This window comes from Anabas testudineus, chromosome 17, assembly GCF_900324465.2.
Source record: "Anabas testudineus chromosome 17, fAnaTes1.2, whole genome shotgun sequence".
Classification (NCBI taxonomy): domain Eukaryota; kingdom Metazoa; phylum Chordata; class Actinopteri; order Anabantiformes; family Anabantidae; genus Anabas; species Anabas testudineus.
In genome coordinates, this window is record NC_046626.1 from 11,703,372 (window position 1) to 11,721,576 (window position 18,205).

Consider the following 18,205-nt stretch of genomic DNA (forward strand, 5'->3'; position numbering starts at 1 on the left):
TATGAAGCCGCACAGTTGAAGCATGTGCAGAATAAAACCACTGATTTGGAGGACCCTTTTCCTTAATGGCAATGTCTCCTTAAAACCCATGTTGTGGGCACTGATGCACCATCCCAGATGCTGGCTCTTTCACCTTGGTAACACTCTGGACGGTCTTTTGGCATAAAGAACATCCATTTTAGACAACGACGAGCTTAAACCTGGACTTGTTTTAGCTGTGGTCAGTGGTGTCTACCTCAAGGACACTTCAACATCAAACCTCGATCCCTGCAAATAACTGACAACCCTGAGCCGCAGTGATCTTTACTTCATAAGCACATATTTTGACTCTGTGTCATGTATTTGACAGAGGAGCTGAACCAAGAATATTATTAACGGAGTGGTCAATTAACAGAAAATTAATTGCCAACCATTTTAGTTAATCAATTAATTAGTCCTGTATCTCTGATTGGTTTTATAACAGAGTGTATTATATTTTTAAACAACATTTTAAACATTTTTAAGTGTTAGAATTTACATTATTCGATCCCTGAACACACCCTGTACAGTAAAATGCACACGGTCTATTTTAAGATTCAATTAATGGAGATGTTTCTGTCTGTGCTGTGGCTCATTCAGTGGTGTGCAGGTAGCAGCACTATTTGGAAGTGACAGGACCTGAAATGGACTCAAGCCAGCTTCTGTGTGGGAGAACGGACAGAATGCTGAGTATGAGGAACTGGACCCCTCTGAAGAGACAGCACTTCTGTGTGTGTGTGTGTGTGTGTGTGTGTGTGTGTGTGTGTGTGTGTGTGTGTGTGTGTGTAGGTGAAATGACATGCACACACACTGCATAGAGCACACTCATAATGACCAGCTCTCTGGTGACTGTCTCACTGCACTGCTGTTTAAGAGGATAAACTGAATTCTGTATTGTACAAGCAAGTATGTAAATATTACTATGTGCATTGTACTGTATGTGCAGCTGAGACTATGCACAAAAACAAAATACACACAGAATATGTAGGAAAGTACAAATGTTTGTATTTTTTCTTTTATTCCTTCAGTGTTCAGTGGGAAAATCAATAGAAGAATTTTAATTGGGGAAGCCAGTTGCCAATACTTTGTCTTGCTGAGAGAACAAAAGACTTCACTTCTGCTGCACCACTACATGTATATATTTCACAGAAATGTTGCAGCAGTGTGGCTTTAAATATTTATCACACAAAGACATATGGAAAAGGGTACGGACCAGTGAGAATTGGGTCCTCTCAGTGCTGTGTCTTGATAGCGAGTGCAGCAGGTTGCTCAGAAACAAACGCACAGATGCCTACAGCATGTGCGCTGTACTGTATATCAATTCTGCAGTGCTGCAGTGCCCTGTGGTGGAGGTGGAGGTGGGGTGTGGGGGTAGGGGAGGTGTAGGTTGGAGCGTTTTCCTCTTCAGGTGGATCATGACTTTGATCCCTGCAGCAGCCAAATCCTTCAGCCTCCTGCTGCTGGAAGGACATGAACGTGTTGTGTCTAACATCTGCGCTGACATAGACCTACCACACAATTATTTAAACACATCCAGTTTGTGTAGGCAGGTATTAAGCGTGGGTGCAGTACATAACCTCCCCCACACACACACTTACACACCAATTTTCTAAACGCTCATGGAAGATCTATGGAGCAAACTTGCCCACGCTTCTGAAAAGAGAAAACACATGCACCCATGTGGACTGTATGACACATCCAGACCTCCCACACCTCTGAAAAAAAAAAAAAAAACAGAAGAAGCTTTTTGTGATGGAGGGCTGCATCACTTCATCACCAAGTCACCACCACACCGTCTGTCTCCCGCTCTTTTCTTTTCAGTCCTGGACCTGCCTCTTCTGCGATTTACCTGCTCCATCACCCCATCCCACAAGAGGCTGAGGAGCCAGACAGCCACTGCTTGCTGTCCCAGCATGCACTGCATCTGACAGCAGTAGTAGAAGTCAGTGACCCATGCACCAGACCCTGGTTGCTTTCCAACTGTCAGCGACCGCTCACAGGCGCTCTCCTATATCTCTGCACAGGGCACAAAACAACGACTGCTGCCTAAAAAAAAGATCTGAATTCATTCAGAGTGCTTTGTTCGTGAAAATCTTAATGTTATGAATAGGTTGTTTACTCTCAGTTTTACTATTCCCTGTGGGACTGAGGATTACAAAATGCTTTCTAAGTAAATCTCCAAGAAATCTCTCTCTTGCTGCAGTGGTTGGAAATAGAGCATCAATGCACAGTATACTGATATATATTAGTTATACATCAAATACCTGTTTTCTTTCAGGTTGATTTTCCATAGAAAGATATATAATCATGGGTATTTTCAATTTAATCATATAAACTATTCCGCCATTAGCTAATTTAAATGATACTTGCATCACAGTGATGCTCGCTGACTGAGCTCCAACAGCTTTTATTCTATATTCTTGGCAAATACAAGTCAATCAAGCTGCTGGTTCTTTAAAGAGTTTATTTCCAGCGATGTATAAATACTGGAGGGAAATTGCGTTTTTAGTTGAGTAGCTGTGAATGAAATGACATTTCTGTGCTGCTTCCTCCTGGAGAAATTATCAAGCAGATCTCTATTTTTCCTCTATCAGCTCCATGTCATCTGCGCAGTCCTGCTACAGTACCGGCGTTTCTGTTCTGCCAAAATCCAAGCAAATGAATGTCTGTAAATCCTCTAAATCTTGCCAGTGGCAAACAATGAAACACAGAGGATCCTTTTGTCAACAGAAGAATCCAATTTTAGACCACAGCTACACCAGCAAGGAACCGTGAGCCTTCACTTATCTGATTTAAGCGTGTTTGCTTAATATCCATCTCTGAATGTCATTCAGTTTTCCAGGAGGGGAACACAGATGCTTTTGTTTCACCTGAGGGAAGGCATTTGATGAATAGTGCTGCCACTTTGTACTTAGGAAGTGTTAGGACACAAGCAGCACAACCGCTTACATGTGCAGAAGCACACAAATACACACACAGACACACACACACAGACAAATCTATTTTTGGGCAATGGACTGCTATACAGGGCATGAATGATAAAGCGATTGATCTGAGCGCTATGGTCAGATGAGAGAGGGAGGGGGCAGACAGCAGTCCAATCCTTGGAGACCTGGGCTGCCATTTTACATTGCTATTGATCTTTACACGGAGACACAGCAAGGTATCGATCTTCACATATATACGGGCGGAAAAACACCTCTGTTACCACTTGGGTCCAACACAGCTGTACGAGGATGGACTGACCAACAGATCTTGCAGAAAATACAACACGCACACACAAAAAGAAGAGAGAAAGGGACAAAGTGAGAGATGACTGCAGTCACAGACACACAAATCAAGGTGGAAGGACACTTGACTGACTATCTTTCTATCTCTCTGTCCCTTTATCTGAATATAGACGTCCCTGTGTGATGTGCTCCAGGGTATCACTGTCACTCCTGTGATGACGAAAGGGGAAAACTGGTGCATGAAGCAATTAATATTCGAAAACGCAGTTTTAGTTCAAGAGTAGAAGAACTGCTCTAACAAGCAGGAAGGGCTGAGGGGAAGATGACAGAGGGCACAAGCAGAGACAAGATCTGCAAGAGAAATGGAGGAGATAAGAAACACAGAGGACGTGACCAAAATGCATTCAAGCTCAGAAAGCAGGGTTAAGGCTTAATCTTATATTTCAAGGATACTAATATCTTAATAATGACTCATTAAACCATACATAAAGTGATCATTGGTAGCTCTATGTGTATTTCTTCAAGCTGAACAGATTAATCTGACACGGTTTGGGGAAATCTAAATAAGACTTAATTAGGAGGGTGAAGATGCTGAGAGTGATGCAACACCTGTGGATCAAGGTGAAGGAACTGTGCACAATGGTGAATGAACACAGCTGCAGCATACGGGAGGAAGGGGAACACACAAAAGTAGAACAGAAATCATTAAGGAATCATTTGGGATTGGTCTGAGAGAATATTCAGATATAAAGAAAAAGGCTGCACACAGTCTGTCCTGTCCTCATCCAGGACACAGCTGAGTAACCACCGGCTGCAGCTCCATCCTCCGGCCACACACGCATCCAGAAAAAGCCTTCACGCCACGACACATGACTGAAAACATCATCTATGACCTCATCCGAAACTCACCAAAGTTTGCTGATACTGAAGCGTCCGGTCTTCGGCCTTGTCCTTCACCATTGTCGCAATCTCCTCATTAAGACGCCCGCTCCGAGACGCTCATGTCGCCCGCTAATTAGTCTGCGGAGGCGGCTGCCATCACATGCGCCCGCGTAACAGGTTTCACATCACAGCCCCTCCTTCATGATGCCGCCGTGTGTCCGTCTGTGTGGCTGGCTGTCGCCGTGCGTGCGTGCGTGTGTGTGTGTGTGTGTGTGTGTGTGTGTGTGTGTGTGTGTGTGCCAGATGAGAGTATCTGGATGTCGCCTCGCAGCAGCGCTGGCGCGGCTTCACTGCAAAACACCGCCTCCCTCCTCCACTCAGTCCGCGCTGCTGTCTCTCCCTGGACCTACTCCACCTGACAATCAGCCGCTTTGGTGTTGTTTTGTGTGCGTGTGTGTGTGTGTGCGTGTGTGGAGGCATGTGTAAGTGTAATAAATGACTGGTCATATTATGTATACAGGGCATGTTTTATTCCTGCGTGGTATTTCTCGGCTGCCCTTTGCTCCTGGCTTGACTCATCACTGGATTGATCAAGTGTGATGAGTAATTCACAGGGTGCTGAGCTTCGTCAATGACAAAACAAATCTTTAAAGGAGAGTGTCTGCTGCCATTAGTGACGTCACCGTGGGATTGTTCTGACGTAAGACAGTTTGCTGTCATGAGTTCATCATTAAATCTTGCTGCATGCAAACATGACAAGCTGCTGGTCCACCCTCTCCCCTCAGGTGTTGCTAACATAAAACACTCAGACATATTACCCTCCTTCATTAAACATCATCACATCATTTACCTGTACTTCTTTTTAGTTTGGTGATGTTAAAATACTGCTTTAAGATTTTAATATTAACATTCATAGGAGTCTAACAAAAGAAAGGTCAGAATCAAACCGAGGCTGAGATGTCCTGATTTTTTTCTTTGGCCAAGTGCCAGACATGGCTCCTATTGCATAATGTGACTCAACAGTGTACTTAATTAGAGGCTCCCAGCCTGGTAAATGTCTAGAGTGTGTCTTTCTCTGACTTCAGAGGGCTCCCTCTAAAGCCTTAGAAAACACAGGACTGTTTTCACAGACTGTAGCACTGGCCGCAAGGAGTAAACGTCATGTGTAAGATTGGTGCAATGTGCAATTTAAATTTTAAAGTCACATGTTGATGCAACTGAACCAGAGTGAAAGTGACTAATGAGCGATGGACTGCTGGGCTGAGAAATAAGAGGAACAGCAGCAACATCATGCTGGAGAAAATCTAAAGGCTTGAAATGTCAACTTTCTCTCCATCTCTCTGGACTTTTTCCATGAACTGTACCGAACAGTAGAGGTTGTGTGAGAATTTCGGCTTTAAGTATTATTCAAGTGTGTTTTACACATCGCTCAACTGGCTGCCAAACATCCCCGTGAGGGAGCGATTCACGGTGAAGTGTGCTGCTCATGGGCATCACAACAATCAATTCTGGATGTGTGCTACCTGCTTATCGCTCCTCTGATGTGCCATAAAGTTTCCCTTTTTGTGTTTATGTGTGTTTGCACTCGCAGAGGCGCTTCTCAGGAGAGCTCGTAGCCAACTCTAAAAGCTCACACATGAAGGCTTGTTAGACTTTGAGATCAGTTCCTTCCCTGAGATGACACATGGATTATAATACTGTGAGCTCATCTCTCTGGGTTTCTACTAAGGGGTTTTCGAAGGTGCTACTCACTGGCAGCATAATCTATTGCACTGAAAGATGCAGTGCCAAGTGAGCCTCACACCTGAAATATAACCACTGTTCCACAGACTCGCCGCTGCTTTGTCAGGAGCCAAATATCCTTCACATTTGCCAATATTTCTTCAGCTGCACAGAAAATTCAGGAAACTCAAATCATCAGGTGTTAATAACTTTTTCAGGTGAAAACAAATAGTTTGTTGAAATGCACAATCGAAGCAGCAGCTCACTGATGAATTCAGGCTCCGAAGTGATTGAAATAATTGAACTGGTCACAGGCTGGTGTGCATGTGAACATCCAACTCTTTTTACAGGTTAAAAGACTAAATTCCTCAGGGAGTCAGAGCCTCTGACTGGCTGCCAGATACAACAGTCCTGCACAAGGCTGCAGCTGATTGGCCATTGGCAAGGCAACCAGTTCAAAGCATTGGACCACAAGCACCAGAATGAACCAGGGCCTCTGAGACCACTGAGGGAATTCACCCAAAAGACACACACTCACAAACACACACTTTCATTCACAAATTCTCCACACACTTCACCTTGGGCCTAAAGTCACATCCCTTTAACAGAGGGTAGAGAGTCACTGGCTTCATTTTATCAGCCACAGACAAACATTGGGACCGTGGCCCCGGCAGCACAGGAACTGGGTGATCTGCAGCCCCAAGCATCAGCACGCTGACCCACATCTCTCCATCTCAACAGGATTCTTTGGAAATACACCACCCACCTCTGCGTGGAGGCACAAAACGAAACAACATGTCTTCTGTCCTGGATGTGACAGTGAAGCCAAAGACCTCACTTGACCTTATGGGAATATAAAACATGATTGTAAAGAATTAAGTGAATACTTTTTAAAATCAACGAAAAAGAAGAAAAAATGAATTTAATCTAACACACAGTAATAGATTTGTGCTTTTTTCTCACACATTTCACAAACAGCGCTACAAGGACATTGAGTCATTGATGAACAGGGAGCTCTTCAACCACCTGTGCCCCTCTCTCTCTCTCTCTCTCTGTGTGTGATGTAAGTTTCTCAATTGCTTTTCATTCTTGTTGACTGCAGCCGCATAAAAATACTCACAACAATATATGTGTATCCAAATATAACAATAAACCAACATCAGAATACCATGAAACAAACCATAAACCAGACAGACCTTCTATAACCATTCGTCCTTGAGCCAGATATGGACAAAGTTCAGAACATCAACATTCAACATTGGACACTTTAAAGAAAGAAGACCGTGGTCCATTTTGTCAGGTCACAGAGTACTTACGGTTTCCTCTGGAGCTGCTTTCCTTCTCTTTTTCTTTTCTCCTCCTCCGGCTACAGATTCAAAACCGTCAGCTGTGTCCCTCCATTGCGCCTCAGCGGAACAATGACTGGAATAAAGGGCGCATAGCTACAGGTTGCAGCGCACACTTAAACGATGATGTGACTGGGCTGCAGATGAGTCTGGGGGAATCACACTTCGATCCACCGGGAGGAAATCTGATTAGATCCCACAGATCGGCCTGTTGCTGATGCGCAATCCATACAGCACCGCGCCAAAGTTGTCAACACGGCGCGTAATTACCGGCTTTGCGCCTCCGGAGCAGCGCACAGCGGAGCAGTGAGCTGCTGGATTTGGAGACCAGGAGCGACAGCAGCCAGCCGCTTGAGAGCCCGGCTTCATGTGATTGTGACTCAAAGAAACTCTTGGATAAGATGCTACCGTCTCCTCATCGGCTCCAGTTAAGGTGGGAGGGAGACAGCGGGGTACCGGGTGTCGTGTCCGTGATGCAATGCGGGTACCGTCAGTGCCATAACCCGCAGTTTTCTCCTTGTGTGCAGAAATCCAGGCGCTCCGGTCATTATGTGCGGAGCCGCGGCGCACAGTCGTCTTAATTACCGGCGATGGGGATTGTCTGCAGGTTTAGGAGATGTTTTGGAGGAAGAAAACAGAACATGTGTCTGGTGTTGACGCTTTCTCTTTCTCTGCATCTCTCTCTATTTCTCCCTCCCCCCCTGCATGTGACAGCATGCGCGCGCGCGCACTTTGAGGTCTGTGCGCCTTTAACATGGATCAGGCTGGAGAGGAGCTTGGACGCACATAGAAGAAGAATACTGAGAGGGCAGAGGCTCAATATGTGTCCAAGCTGAGGTGAAGGAGTGAGCATGTGTGAAATAGATGATGCCTTCCTGCATGTCTTCCTCTCTCTCCACGTCTTTAACAGCTATTAAACCTCCTGAACCTCGAAATGCCATTTGCATTGAACCGTCTGTGCATCATTCACTCCTTCAAGGTGATAAATACAGTCAGTAAGGCTGTTAAATGGTCCTCGGATTGTTAATCTCGTGGGCTGTGGTTTCACCTTGTCCTTCCTGCAAAGACTAGTTTGAATGTATGAAACAAATGAGCTAGAATTACAAATTAAAACATGATATGTGCTTTTAAATAAGTCGCCTGTGTACTGTCTATAGCTATACAGTCACCAATCTGACACCAATTGCCTCTATTGGCTACAACAAACCTTAACAGAAAGTAAATAGCCTCTGGCAGCAGGTGGTATCAGCTGTGTAAATGGAGTCCTTAACCTTTTAGTCAGCAGGCATGCTGTCCCCTGAATGCTCAAAAGAGTCCTGCTAATATCAATTAAATGGCTTTTCTCAGTCCGTAGCATTTTGTTATGCTTTGCAGTGGGGAAGTTGCATGCAGCAGGGCACATCCTGCTCTCAGACTAGATAACACTCGCACTTCCCACTACTGAATGAGAAGGTGGGAAATCAAGTGGTGAGAAGACAAAAAGGACACAGCTACTCTGTTTGAGACACTACAGTGGACAAAGGGCGTTTTCCACTTGGCAGATTTCTTAATGGACCAAATGTGGACTTATCTGGAGCGGCCAAGCGGGCCATGGCTTTAAGCAGTGAGTACTGAGCCCAAACTAATGAACCTGTACTGAAGATATGAATCCTATGCTGAATGATATTGTGGCACCTTCATCGTGGGTTTATGTGTTGTTCCAGGACTCCTGCTGCTCTGCATGGTAGCCTCTGAGGTGTGGGATGCTGAGACCAAACCCATAGACTTTGTGTGTAATAGAGCTGCTAGGAGGGCTATGAATGTTGTGGCAGAGCTGGAGAGTGCCCTGGTGAGGATTTCTATATGTTCCTTAGATATTAACGCCCAACATTTCTCTGTCTTTCGTACCGCTGCTGAATTTAGGTATTTAATCCTCCAGTCTGTCTGTTGTTGACACGTCTCTTCTGTGTCTCCTTCTTGGCAGAGTGAGTGTAGTGGCCTGATGACTCTTTCCTCACCGATTCAGCTCCCCTGCCCAGAGCTTCATATAGCATCTTGGGAAAGCAAATCAGTATGTTGGCACACGTATGAGTCTATAATCCTCAACCAACATGGATTTATTTCCTACTTACTTTAAATGTGAGCAGTTTATGTGTGTAACGACTCACTGCGAAGCAGATTTCACTGTCTTTATTCTGCTGTCGCCTTGTGTTGCTGCAGCACCAGGAACAGAGAGGAGACATAGTTGCATCCTTGAAGCTTCTTATCGAAGGTGTGAAGGTTTTAAAGGTGCTGAACCTGCCAACATGCGGATCTTCACTCCTGCAGAGACTGGAGCATAACATCAGCAACTACATGCTCATTGTCACACACCTTCAGCTGAGTGTAAGAAGCTGTCAGATTTACGAATTGCATTCAATTAGTTTGGTCAAAGAAGTCATAGGAAAATACTTTTTACGTTAGATAAATATAAAAAAAAACAAGTTTCCTAATATCTTGTGTGCATATAACCCTTTAAACTGGTAATTTCTGTGTTTTAATATAAATGAAACTTTCACTTTTATGTTGCTGGTGTCGATTTGATTCATTATCAGTTTCCCATTATCAGTTGGTGTGGAAATACCCTGGTTTCTCGTACAACCGTGGCTTTCTGGAATATCTGTGCTGGGAGTGAAAATGTTACGTTACGTGTGACGCAATGCCTTCCTTCCTCAGGACAACATGAAGATAGTGCATACTTTCCAAGTGAGACGGTCATTCTTGAAAGTCACGAGTGCAAGATGGAAGTCCAGTGTTTTGTTTATGGTTTTCGTGACCGACAGTTTTATGATAAACAGATATAATGTGTAGATTCAGAATTTGCGTCCTTCATTAATTAGTGAAATAGCTGAAATATTATATTATTAATAGTGAGCCTCTCTATCACATATTTGTGTTCTTTCTATTATTCATTTCTAAAACCATTATCATTGATGTGCTTCTCTGTTTGGACCAGCAGGGACCAGTGGTGAGTCCATCTCTGTCTTGTGTTCCTCGGTTCACCAACAGTGCGAGCACGTTCCTGTTAAAATACAACCAACTGCTCATCGGCAAGCTGGAGAGATTCATGATCAACCTGGAAGACAGATGCACAGCCCAGTGATTCAAGAACAACTCCAGTAAACTCGGTGTTCTTCATGAATGTGGGATATTTGAATGCTCTGGTTAAAGTGTAGATTCTTTGAGAGTAAGAAACAGAAGCAGTCTCTGCTCATCTGGCTAAGAAGAGAGAATGAGAAGCAGCAATACTGTATGTTTATATATGTCTTTAATGACGAGCAGATGAATGTATAACATGAGGGCAGTTCTTTATATTTTCTATGTATTATTAGGAAACCTTAAATTTATATTGTAAGCCTGTAGAACAGTTCAAGTCTGCACTCTTCCAAAGATCAGACAGTCTTTCTGCTTTGATTTCGCCTATCGACGACTTCTCCAAGTCTCCACTCTATGCAAAATGATCCAAATCCTCGACGACTGTTTGTTGTTGTCCAGCTTGACCATGTGACCAGAACCAAAAAGTCAGCTGTGTTGTTGTTTTGCTCTTTAATCAGTGACTGAATGTACATTTCTTATATCAGACACTTACTGGAGAATTTTACGTTTAGATCATTCTTCTGTTTACATTTTTTTAGTTTTAAAGGTTATTTGCTTTAAATATGTGCATGTTCTTATGTGTTGCGTTATTCAGTTCGGAAAATCTACTTTGGGTTCATTTGTGAATTTCTGTATGTAAAGAAAAGACATGTTTGCAACGCCTGAATTAATATGAATGTTGAGGATATTTTTGTAACTCTATGCTAATGTTAATGCAGTTTTTGATACACAATATGCAAAGAAATTATGCAATAAACTGTATTTTCATTCTATCTGTATTTAATTGCTCATGTATTTATTTAGTTTGTTGGCATTTTGCATGAAATATGATTATATGACAATTTTGTACCACAATCGAGTAATTTAATCACACAAGGTATTTATTTCAGCCCTGAGTCTTAGATAAAATACAACTGCCTTCGGTTATACTGTATGTTACAGTAGTTTTTTTCTGAGCAATATGACAATCAAAAGAAAAACAAATGTTATGTTATTTGTCATTACAGGTAGGAGCTCACACACAAAACCACCTTTATCCTCTTCATCATAGTTCCAGCAGGTACTGGCTTCCATTTCCATCTGCTTCTTAACTTTGGGGCCCGTATTAATTCAGCTAGAAACTTTTCTATTAACCAAAACCAGCTGGAGCCCAGGCAACAAACTGGTTCTGGCTCTGCACGCTGAAGGAAAACATATTGCTGAAATGTTTAACAGGTTATTAAATGTAATGAATTCACATAGTACAGAAAAGAAAATGTACAAAATCGTTCAGGACTTTGATGTGTTCAAGCAGAATGCATAAATCATTGATTTTAAATATATATGTTTGGTCCAGATTTAACTTTCCTTGCACACTTTGAGTGATCACCTCAGTCAATCGGCTGCAAACTGGCTCATTTCATATTTGGACTTTTTGAAACCATCTTTAGTCACCTTCCCCAAAAAGACCAGTTTGACTTCTGCCCATACTGAGAGGGATTTAATTGCTAATCTTGCTTGTAAGGGCTGTGATCAGGGCTAAATAGTTGATCCTGAGTATATGAAAGCATATCCAACTCCAGCTGGCCCTCTGCACAGCTGAGTCAACACTGATCAGCCATCTGTTTAAGAGGCCTCCCTCTCCAATGTGAGAAATTGACACTTGTTATTAATTTCATCATGTCTCGTTTTCTGGTGGAGGCATGTTACTTTGGAAAGTATCGTTTGACAACAGATGGCTCGCAGCGTTGACTTTCTCCGAAGAAGAAAATACTTTCATTGTGTGTTTAGTTAGAGAACGTTCAGCATGACTCAGCTGTTGATCTGATTTAGGGCCATAAGCAGTAAAAGACAAGAGAGTGGCTTTTCTGTTGTCAGTGTTTAAAACCAAACAGAGATTAGTGACCTGGTTCAAAACTTCCCCCTTTGTGATTTCCAGGTACTGACACTAAGTGACAACCACCTCTGTTTACCTGAAGAAGAGAGACAAACAGTTAAGGACCCTGATAAAATCAACTGACTTTAAATAATAAATGAACATTGAACTTGACATATCACTGGTGGAGAAAATAAAGTGACTGGTTGTAGCATTCTTGTCTAAATGCACCAAAGTTACACTACAAGTGACCTTATACCACTTCATTCATACCACTAGGTGGTGCTGCTTGTTGGCAAATTGAGCAACACAACTGGTATGAGTTCAGTCAAAGGGAGGTTGTCTTAGTTCTACATTTGAAAACAAATGAGGGAGGCCTTCATCAGTGAAAAGCTAAATAGACCCATCAGAGAGATGGAAAAACACTGGGAACAGCTTCATTATATAAACAGGGATGATTGTGTCATTGTCTAAATCTACTGTCAAGAGATGGCTTTATGTATGTAAACACAGAGGTTTCGCAACAAGGTGCAAAACACTGGTATCATTCAAGACCAGTAAGGCCACATTAGAAATTAAAAAGGTTGGACCAGTTCTGGAATAAGATTATTTACACTGGTACAAGATGAACGTGTACCAGAATGATGACAAGTATAAATTATGGAGAAGAGAGGAACAGGTTGTGATCCAAAGCATACCACAGCATCTGTCAGACATGGTGGAGACAAGTGTGGAACTGACCTGATAAAGGTATTAGGATGAACTCTGACTTTTATGGGCTTTACTCTGCTCAGATTCAGCCAAATGCTGCAATAAGGAAAAACTTACTTTTGTAATTATGTTAGTTTTTTTCCATTATTAATGACCCCCAAATGGCCTAGCTACACTTTTGTCAAACCCCTTTTAAAGAAAATAAAATGCTAATTTTTCGTCTAATTTTGACAAGGAAATCTTTTTGTTTTGTTTTGTTTTGTTTTGTTCGTCTACTGACTTGGCTCTCGCCTGTTGAACGCCTGCAGATGGCGACATATACTCAGTTGTTGTAAGTGATGCAGCACAGACTCTGCCCTTGTCAGTCTGCTGGTGTACTGTAGTGGTAACATGAATAAAGTAACGTCAGATAATGACTTTTGACTTCTGTTTCAGACCAATACAGACCATCTGTGACCTTATCGTTGACCCTCTTTTACTGGACTGTCCAATATTTCAGACTCAGAATATATCATGTTTGCAAGATGTTCAGATGCTGTTAAATATATATCTATATCCTCCTAATATGTGTATGCATGGATGGGGATCTCATTCCTACTGACTCTCTAAAGGAGCAGAAACTACACAGTTTCAGTTAACCAACATTTCAGGTATATTTAATTATTTAATATTATTTTAAAACAACGCTCTTTTGTATTTAAATATAAATAGATTCATCCAGTCAGTCTTGACACTGCGTGGCCACGTTACCTGTTAAGAACTGTGCGCCCATTCAGCCTCTTGACATTTTCACTGAACACACAGATGATTTTAAAATTTCATTGTTTAGGGCTTTGAGTGGATTTTGGGATTAGGTCATGATTAAGTGTGCACTTATCATTCAAGCAGGAAGTTATACAGTGCAGTGCAGACAATGAAGCAACTTCTCATCTGAGTTGTTGTATTATTAGGAAATACTACAGTATTAATTGTAATACTCTTGAAAACTACCTGAATGACGCAGAATATAATTTGACACAGGAAGTGTGTGGTGGGCAATTGCAAGGCTGTACCTGCTGACGGAGAGCCAACGCCATCTGTGATATATGTCACGTTTCCTTGGTAAAAATTCTGTTAGTTTGTACAGAGGAGTATTGCCGCCCTCCTACACATCATTGACAAGCTGCAAGTGGGAGGAAGTGTGTTAACAGATGGAGGCAGACTGGGCTCGAAGTACTATTCAAGGATGCCACATTCACAGTTGAGCAAGAAGCACAGGCATCAAAGATAAAGAGATTATAAAAAGACAAACTTTAAATTTATAGTTTAAAGTGAACATAGTGCACACAAATTGTCAGGTCAGCGTTATCCTACTCCTCTGCCTCATGCACCAACAAGTGGAGAGATGGAAAGACTGATTCACTTCCGTCAGGAGAGTAGGAAAAGCGTAATGAACTGTGATTGTTAAAAACACTTTTGGCCCTCTGAGAGGCTGGTACTTGAGTGATTGGTGCAGAGAAATCATTGTTCTAGGTGCTTGTTGAATGCAGGGTACATGAGATACTCTTTAGAAAAAGACAACACATAAATCATATAAATAAAATATGACATGAATTAGAAATAAAGGTGGTATTAGTTTTGTTTCAGACTTTTAGTCACCAGTGTTTGGAGATGGAGTAAGACTTTTTATACTCTAGCTTAAATCATCTTGCAACAAATAGACATTCATTTCCTGTCCAGGACCAGTTTTGCTGGCACTATCAGATAAAAAGCACTGCCTGTTACTGTCTCTGAATGAATGAACTTTAGTTGGCTGTTGAGGAACAAGTGAGGAAAAGCGCTTTTCAAAAATGACACTTGATGACACCAGTTCACTTAAACTCCTTCATTTGGAAGTGCCCTGAAATCGTGCTCCCGTATCCTCATCAGAAACGGAAGAGGAGCCGACCAGGAGTGCAGTTTGAGGTGTGAAGTGGCGCTTGTAGTCTGCTGACTAATATCTTTAGCTTCCGTTTACTGTATTTAGAGTGGGAACCTCACAGACTCTGCACATGGGATACAATCTGATCTGAATCTTGTCATGAAGCATCATGATGAAGTAGGGAAGGGACAGAACCATATAAGGGACACGGGCATCCTGTCGTCTGTCTCAGGCTCATGGACACAACATGCAAGTTGTAGGCCTTTGAGAAATGAGCAGGAAGCCAAAGTGAGTCAAGAGTGGCGCTAAGTGATAAAAAAAATGCTGATCCTAATTATAAAAATAATAACTCTGCATTATTTTGTAAAGGAAGGGTGAACAGTGAAGGTAATGCTGCTTACCGCTCATGACATCACTCTAATCAAGCTGAATAATCAAAACACTGATCTGTATTACTGACCATTCTTGGAGTATAAGCGATTTTAGTAATCAAACATTCTTTTCTTCTGACTCTTTTATTTAATACCCTGCACATGTTCAGTACTCAGCCCTTCTTATCACTCAGGGAAAATACCTCACAATAAGGAGGATACTCTAGATGATTTAATCAGGTTGGGAATTTGAGTAAACCAGTGTGAATTCAGTCCTGAACTGAAGTCAGTACTTAGTATTAGGAGTTGATTTGATTAGTTTAATAAACTGATGTTGAAAACTACTTTACATAGTATTGTACATGATCATAAATCCTTCTTTAATGGCACATGTTTCAAACACGTGTTTGCGTCCACCTTCTTGTCCCTCCTCAGTGCCATCCAGACCCACCATCTCTGCCCACATTTGGCTTTTCTGGCTTCATGACCGACAAAATGTTGGCATGCAATACCAACAATACCAGGTTTCTTGTTGTCAAGGTTGAACTTTTCCAGTCTAATGTATCAGCTGTCACCTGGTCTAGGTTGGCACGAAAGCTAAACTGTTTAATGCCGTTTCTCATTGGCAGTCAGCGGCTCGAATGCACCTTCTGACTGAACTCTTTCTTTAATGGAAAAGTTTTAGCTTCAATAAAGTACTGTGTCAACATGTCTATGGAAAATACCAGGTTACTTCAGTGCTACCTGTTTTTGGAAATGTACTGGCTTTAATACAATGATCACTCTGCTCATCTCCTTGTTGACTTAATTTGCTGGTGTTTTCTATTTCCATAGCATTCTGCTGTGCTTTGACACCCAGGAGTAATGTACTGTAAATGTGATTTACGTTCTGCATAATTAAACAGGGAAAACAAATTGAGTGCTTCTAGGTAACGTCGTCCTAACAAACTAACAAATTTCTTTTTGTTTAGTGTGTTTGACTCACATGATCGTCTGCCATCATGGTATTTTGTTTTTCTGAATAGTACAATCTGACTCAAACTAAATTTCCTCAATGAAAATCTGTAACATTACTGTAACGTCCGTGGCAAGAAGCAATGTTGTCTGCTTTGCTTGTGTGCAGTCCACCCACATTCAACTGCAGTATCCTCAAACTAGACGCGTCCTTGAACTCTCTTTAAATAGATTATCCAGTTTTCAGCATCTCCATGGTGATCCGGATTGATGCTTGTGTTTTCGTCATTACTGTCCTCATGTGTCCGGTGGTATCAATAGTGAATCAGTAGTTCCACCAAGTATGACTTCAGTGTTGTGGAAATGTCTAGCAACGTGTTTCTAATTCCAAACTATCCCTATCGGTTGACTTATATTTTATTATTCATCACTAAAGCCCTGAAACGACTCTTTCTGTCAGCTGCCTTTTTCCTCAGGTATAAAAACTACTGAAATGTAAAATAATGAAGTGGGAGCTTGGTTTAGTCCACCCTATAGGGCTGCTAATATCTATAGCCTTAGGTGAAACTATCCCACATGATCTGCCTCTGCTCTCTGGATCTGTACCAGTGACGTAGTTCGAACTGCTGTTACTGTGGAAATAGATGCAGTCATGTCAGAGTGGGAGGAAGACTGCACACTTCTTTATCCTGCAGGGAGTGTAAGCTTCGTTCTTGTTCTGCACGCACAACCTCCATATATTATTTGTGGACAAATGATATCCCAAAGATCTTACCGCTCACCATATAATTTATGTCAGTTTTGTAAAGGTCGCACTGATCAACATATAATTTACATTGAATTGCGATGGCAACTCTGTGGTTCACTGCCTGGAAAACAAAACGTGCATTTTCCTGCTGTTCTCATCCTGTGTTATCATATACTGAGCCCAGAGGGTGAAAAGTCAACTATTATAAAAATATCTCTTTACGTCATGTAACTGACCGGTCATGTTTTTGTCCCATTTGTCAGTTTAAAAACATCATCCTCCAATTGCATCCTGTCAGCAGAAATGGGTGATGGACTGAGAAGTGGTTAGTTTATGAGGCAGATACTGTCAGTACATGTGGACACTAAATGATCAATACAAAACTGAGCGCCTTGGGTTTCAACACCCTTTGCAAACTCAGCTACAACCTTCACATTTAGCATAAGTGTCCTATCTATCAGTTTGGTGTCCGTTTACTTATTCACATGTTCATGCAAGTGATTAAAGATGCGACAGACTTTCGTGATCCGACTCAACTTCCCGTTCTTTTGCCTTCTGCATGTCGTCTGAGTGATGATGATCATATATGGTAGTTGTTTCTGTCCACCCACTCATACGAGGGAAGCCCATCTTTAAATAGAGGCCCTGATGATGACAAAGACTGCTGGGCTGATTTGCGTCACTCTCACACTTTTACTTACATCAACCAAGGGCATCACTGTGTCTTGTCATGTTTTTACTGTGGCTTACATGGATATTATTAATCCTAGCTCGTTGACATGTTAACATGTCTGCGTCAGTGACTGTTTAGGAACAGATTAGTAGGAACATGACTGGTTTTCAGTGATAATGACAACTATTTCTTTAGTGGGTCTGTTTGTTTGCTTTTAGTGTTTAGTTGACCCATGTAGAACCATTTTCATTCAAGCTTTCCTAATAATAAAATGACAAAACCCAAAAGTCATGTTCCATGTATCATTTTCTATATAAGCTGATGCTGTACTGTTTGTTACAGTAACAGAGAGAACAAATCAGTCCATCTGTCCATCCACACACCTGTTTTTTCTATTTGTGTGCATTTATTCCACATTTATATGTGGAGGAGGAGCCATACCGTATGTGAATGTTTCTAGTTTTGGGGCTGCTCGTGTTTGACATCCTGACCTGATTCCTCACCTTTTCATTTTGTTTTTTCCCAGCATGACTCAGCATACAAGGCGAAGAGCACCAGACAAGTCTGTCTAGTTTGCTCTGCCGTCTGTTCCTTATGTGAAAACTTGTTTTTCTGTGCAATCACACTACACTGTGGTCCTACATAACTCTGAAATAGATGATGTATGAATCAAAACAACCA

The 18,205-nt window shown here is 41.9% G+C and overlaps 2 protein-coding genes across 5 annotated transcripts in view; one reads left to right on the top strand and one right to left on the bottom strand.

Moving 5' to 3' along the window:
• Positions 1–7,210, bottom strand: part of clcn2a (chloride channel, voltage-sensitive 2a) — a 31,590-nt gene extending 24,380 nt beyond the window's left edge. For all 4 annotated transcript variants that reach the window (XM_026375166.2, XM_026375165.2, XM_026375167.2 and 1 more), the window contains exon 1: positions 7,169–7,210. The gene's annotated coding sequence lies outside the window, so the exon portion shown is untranslated. The remainder of the gene's footprint in view (positions 1–7,168) is intronic.
• Positions 7,211–8,661: 1,451 nt separating this feature from the next.
• thpo (thrombopoietin) lies at positions 8,662–10,768 on the top strand. Its single transcript, XM_026375152.1, has 5 exons — positions 8,662–8,801; positions 8,902–9,026; positions 9,162–9,248; positions 9,398–9,562; positions 10,176–10,768. Exons 1-5 carry the CDS (start codon positions 8,789–8,791, stop codon positions 10,317–10,319), a joined length of 534 nt encoding a protein of 177 aa, XP_026230937.1. The 5' UTR covers positions 8,662–8,788; the 3' UTR covers positions 10,320–10,768.
• Positions 10,769–18,205: the final 7,437 nt, after the last annotated feature.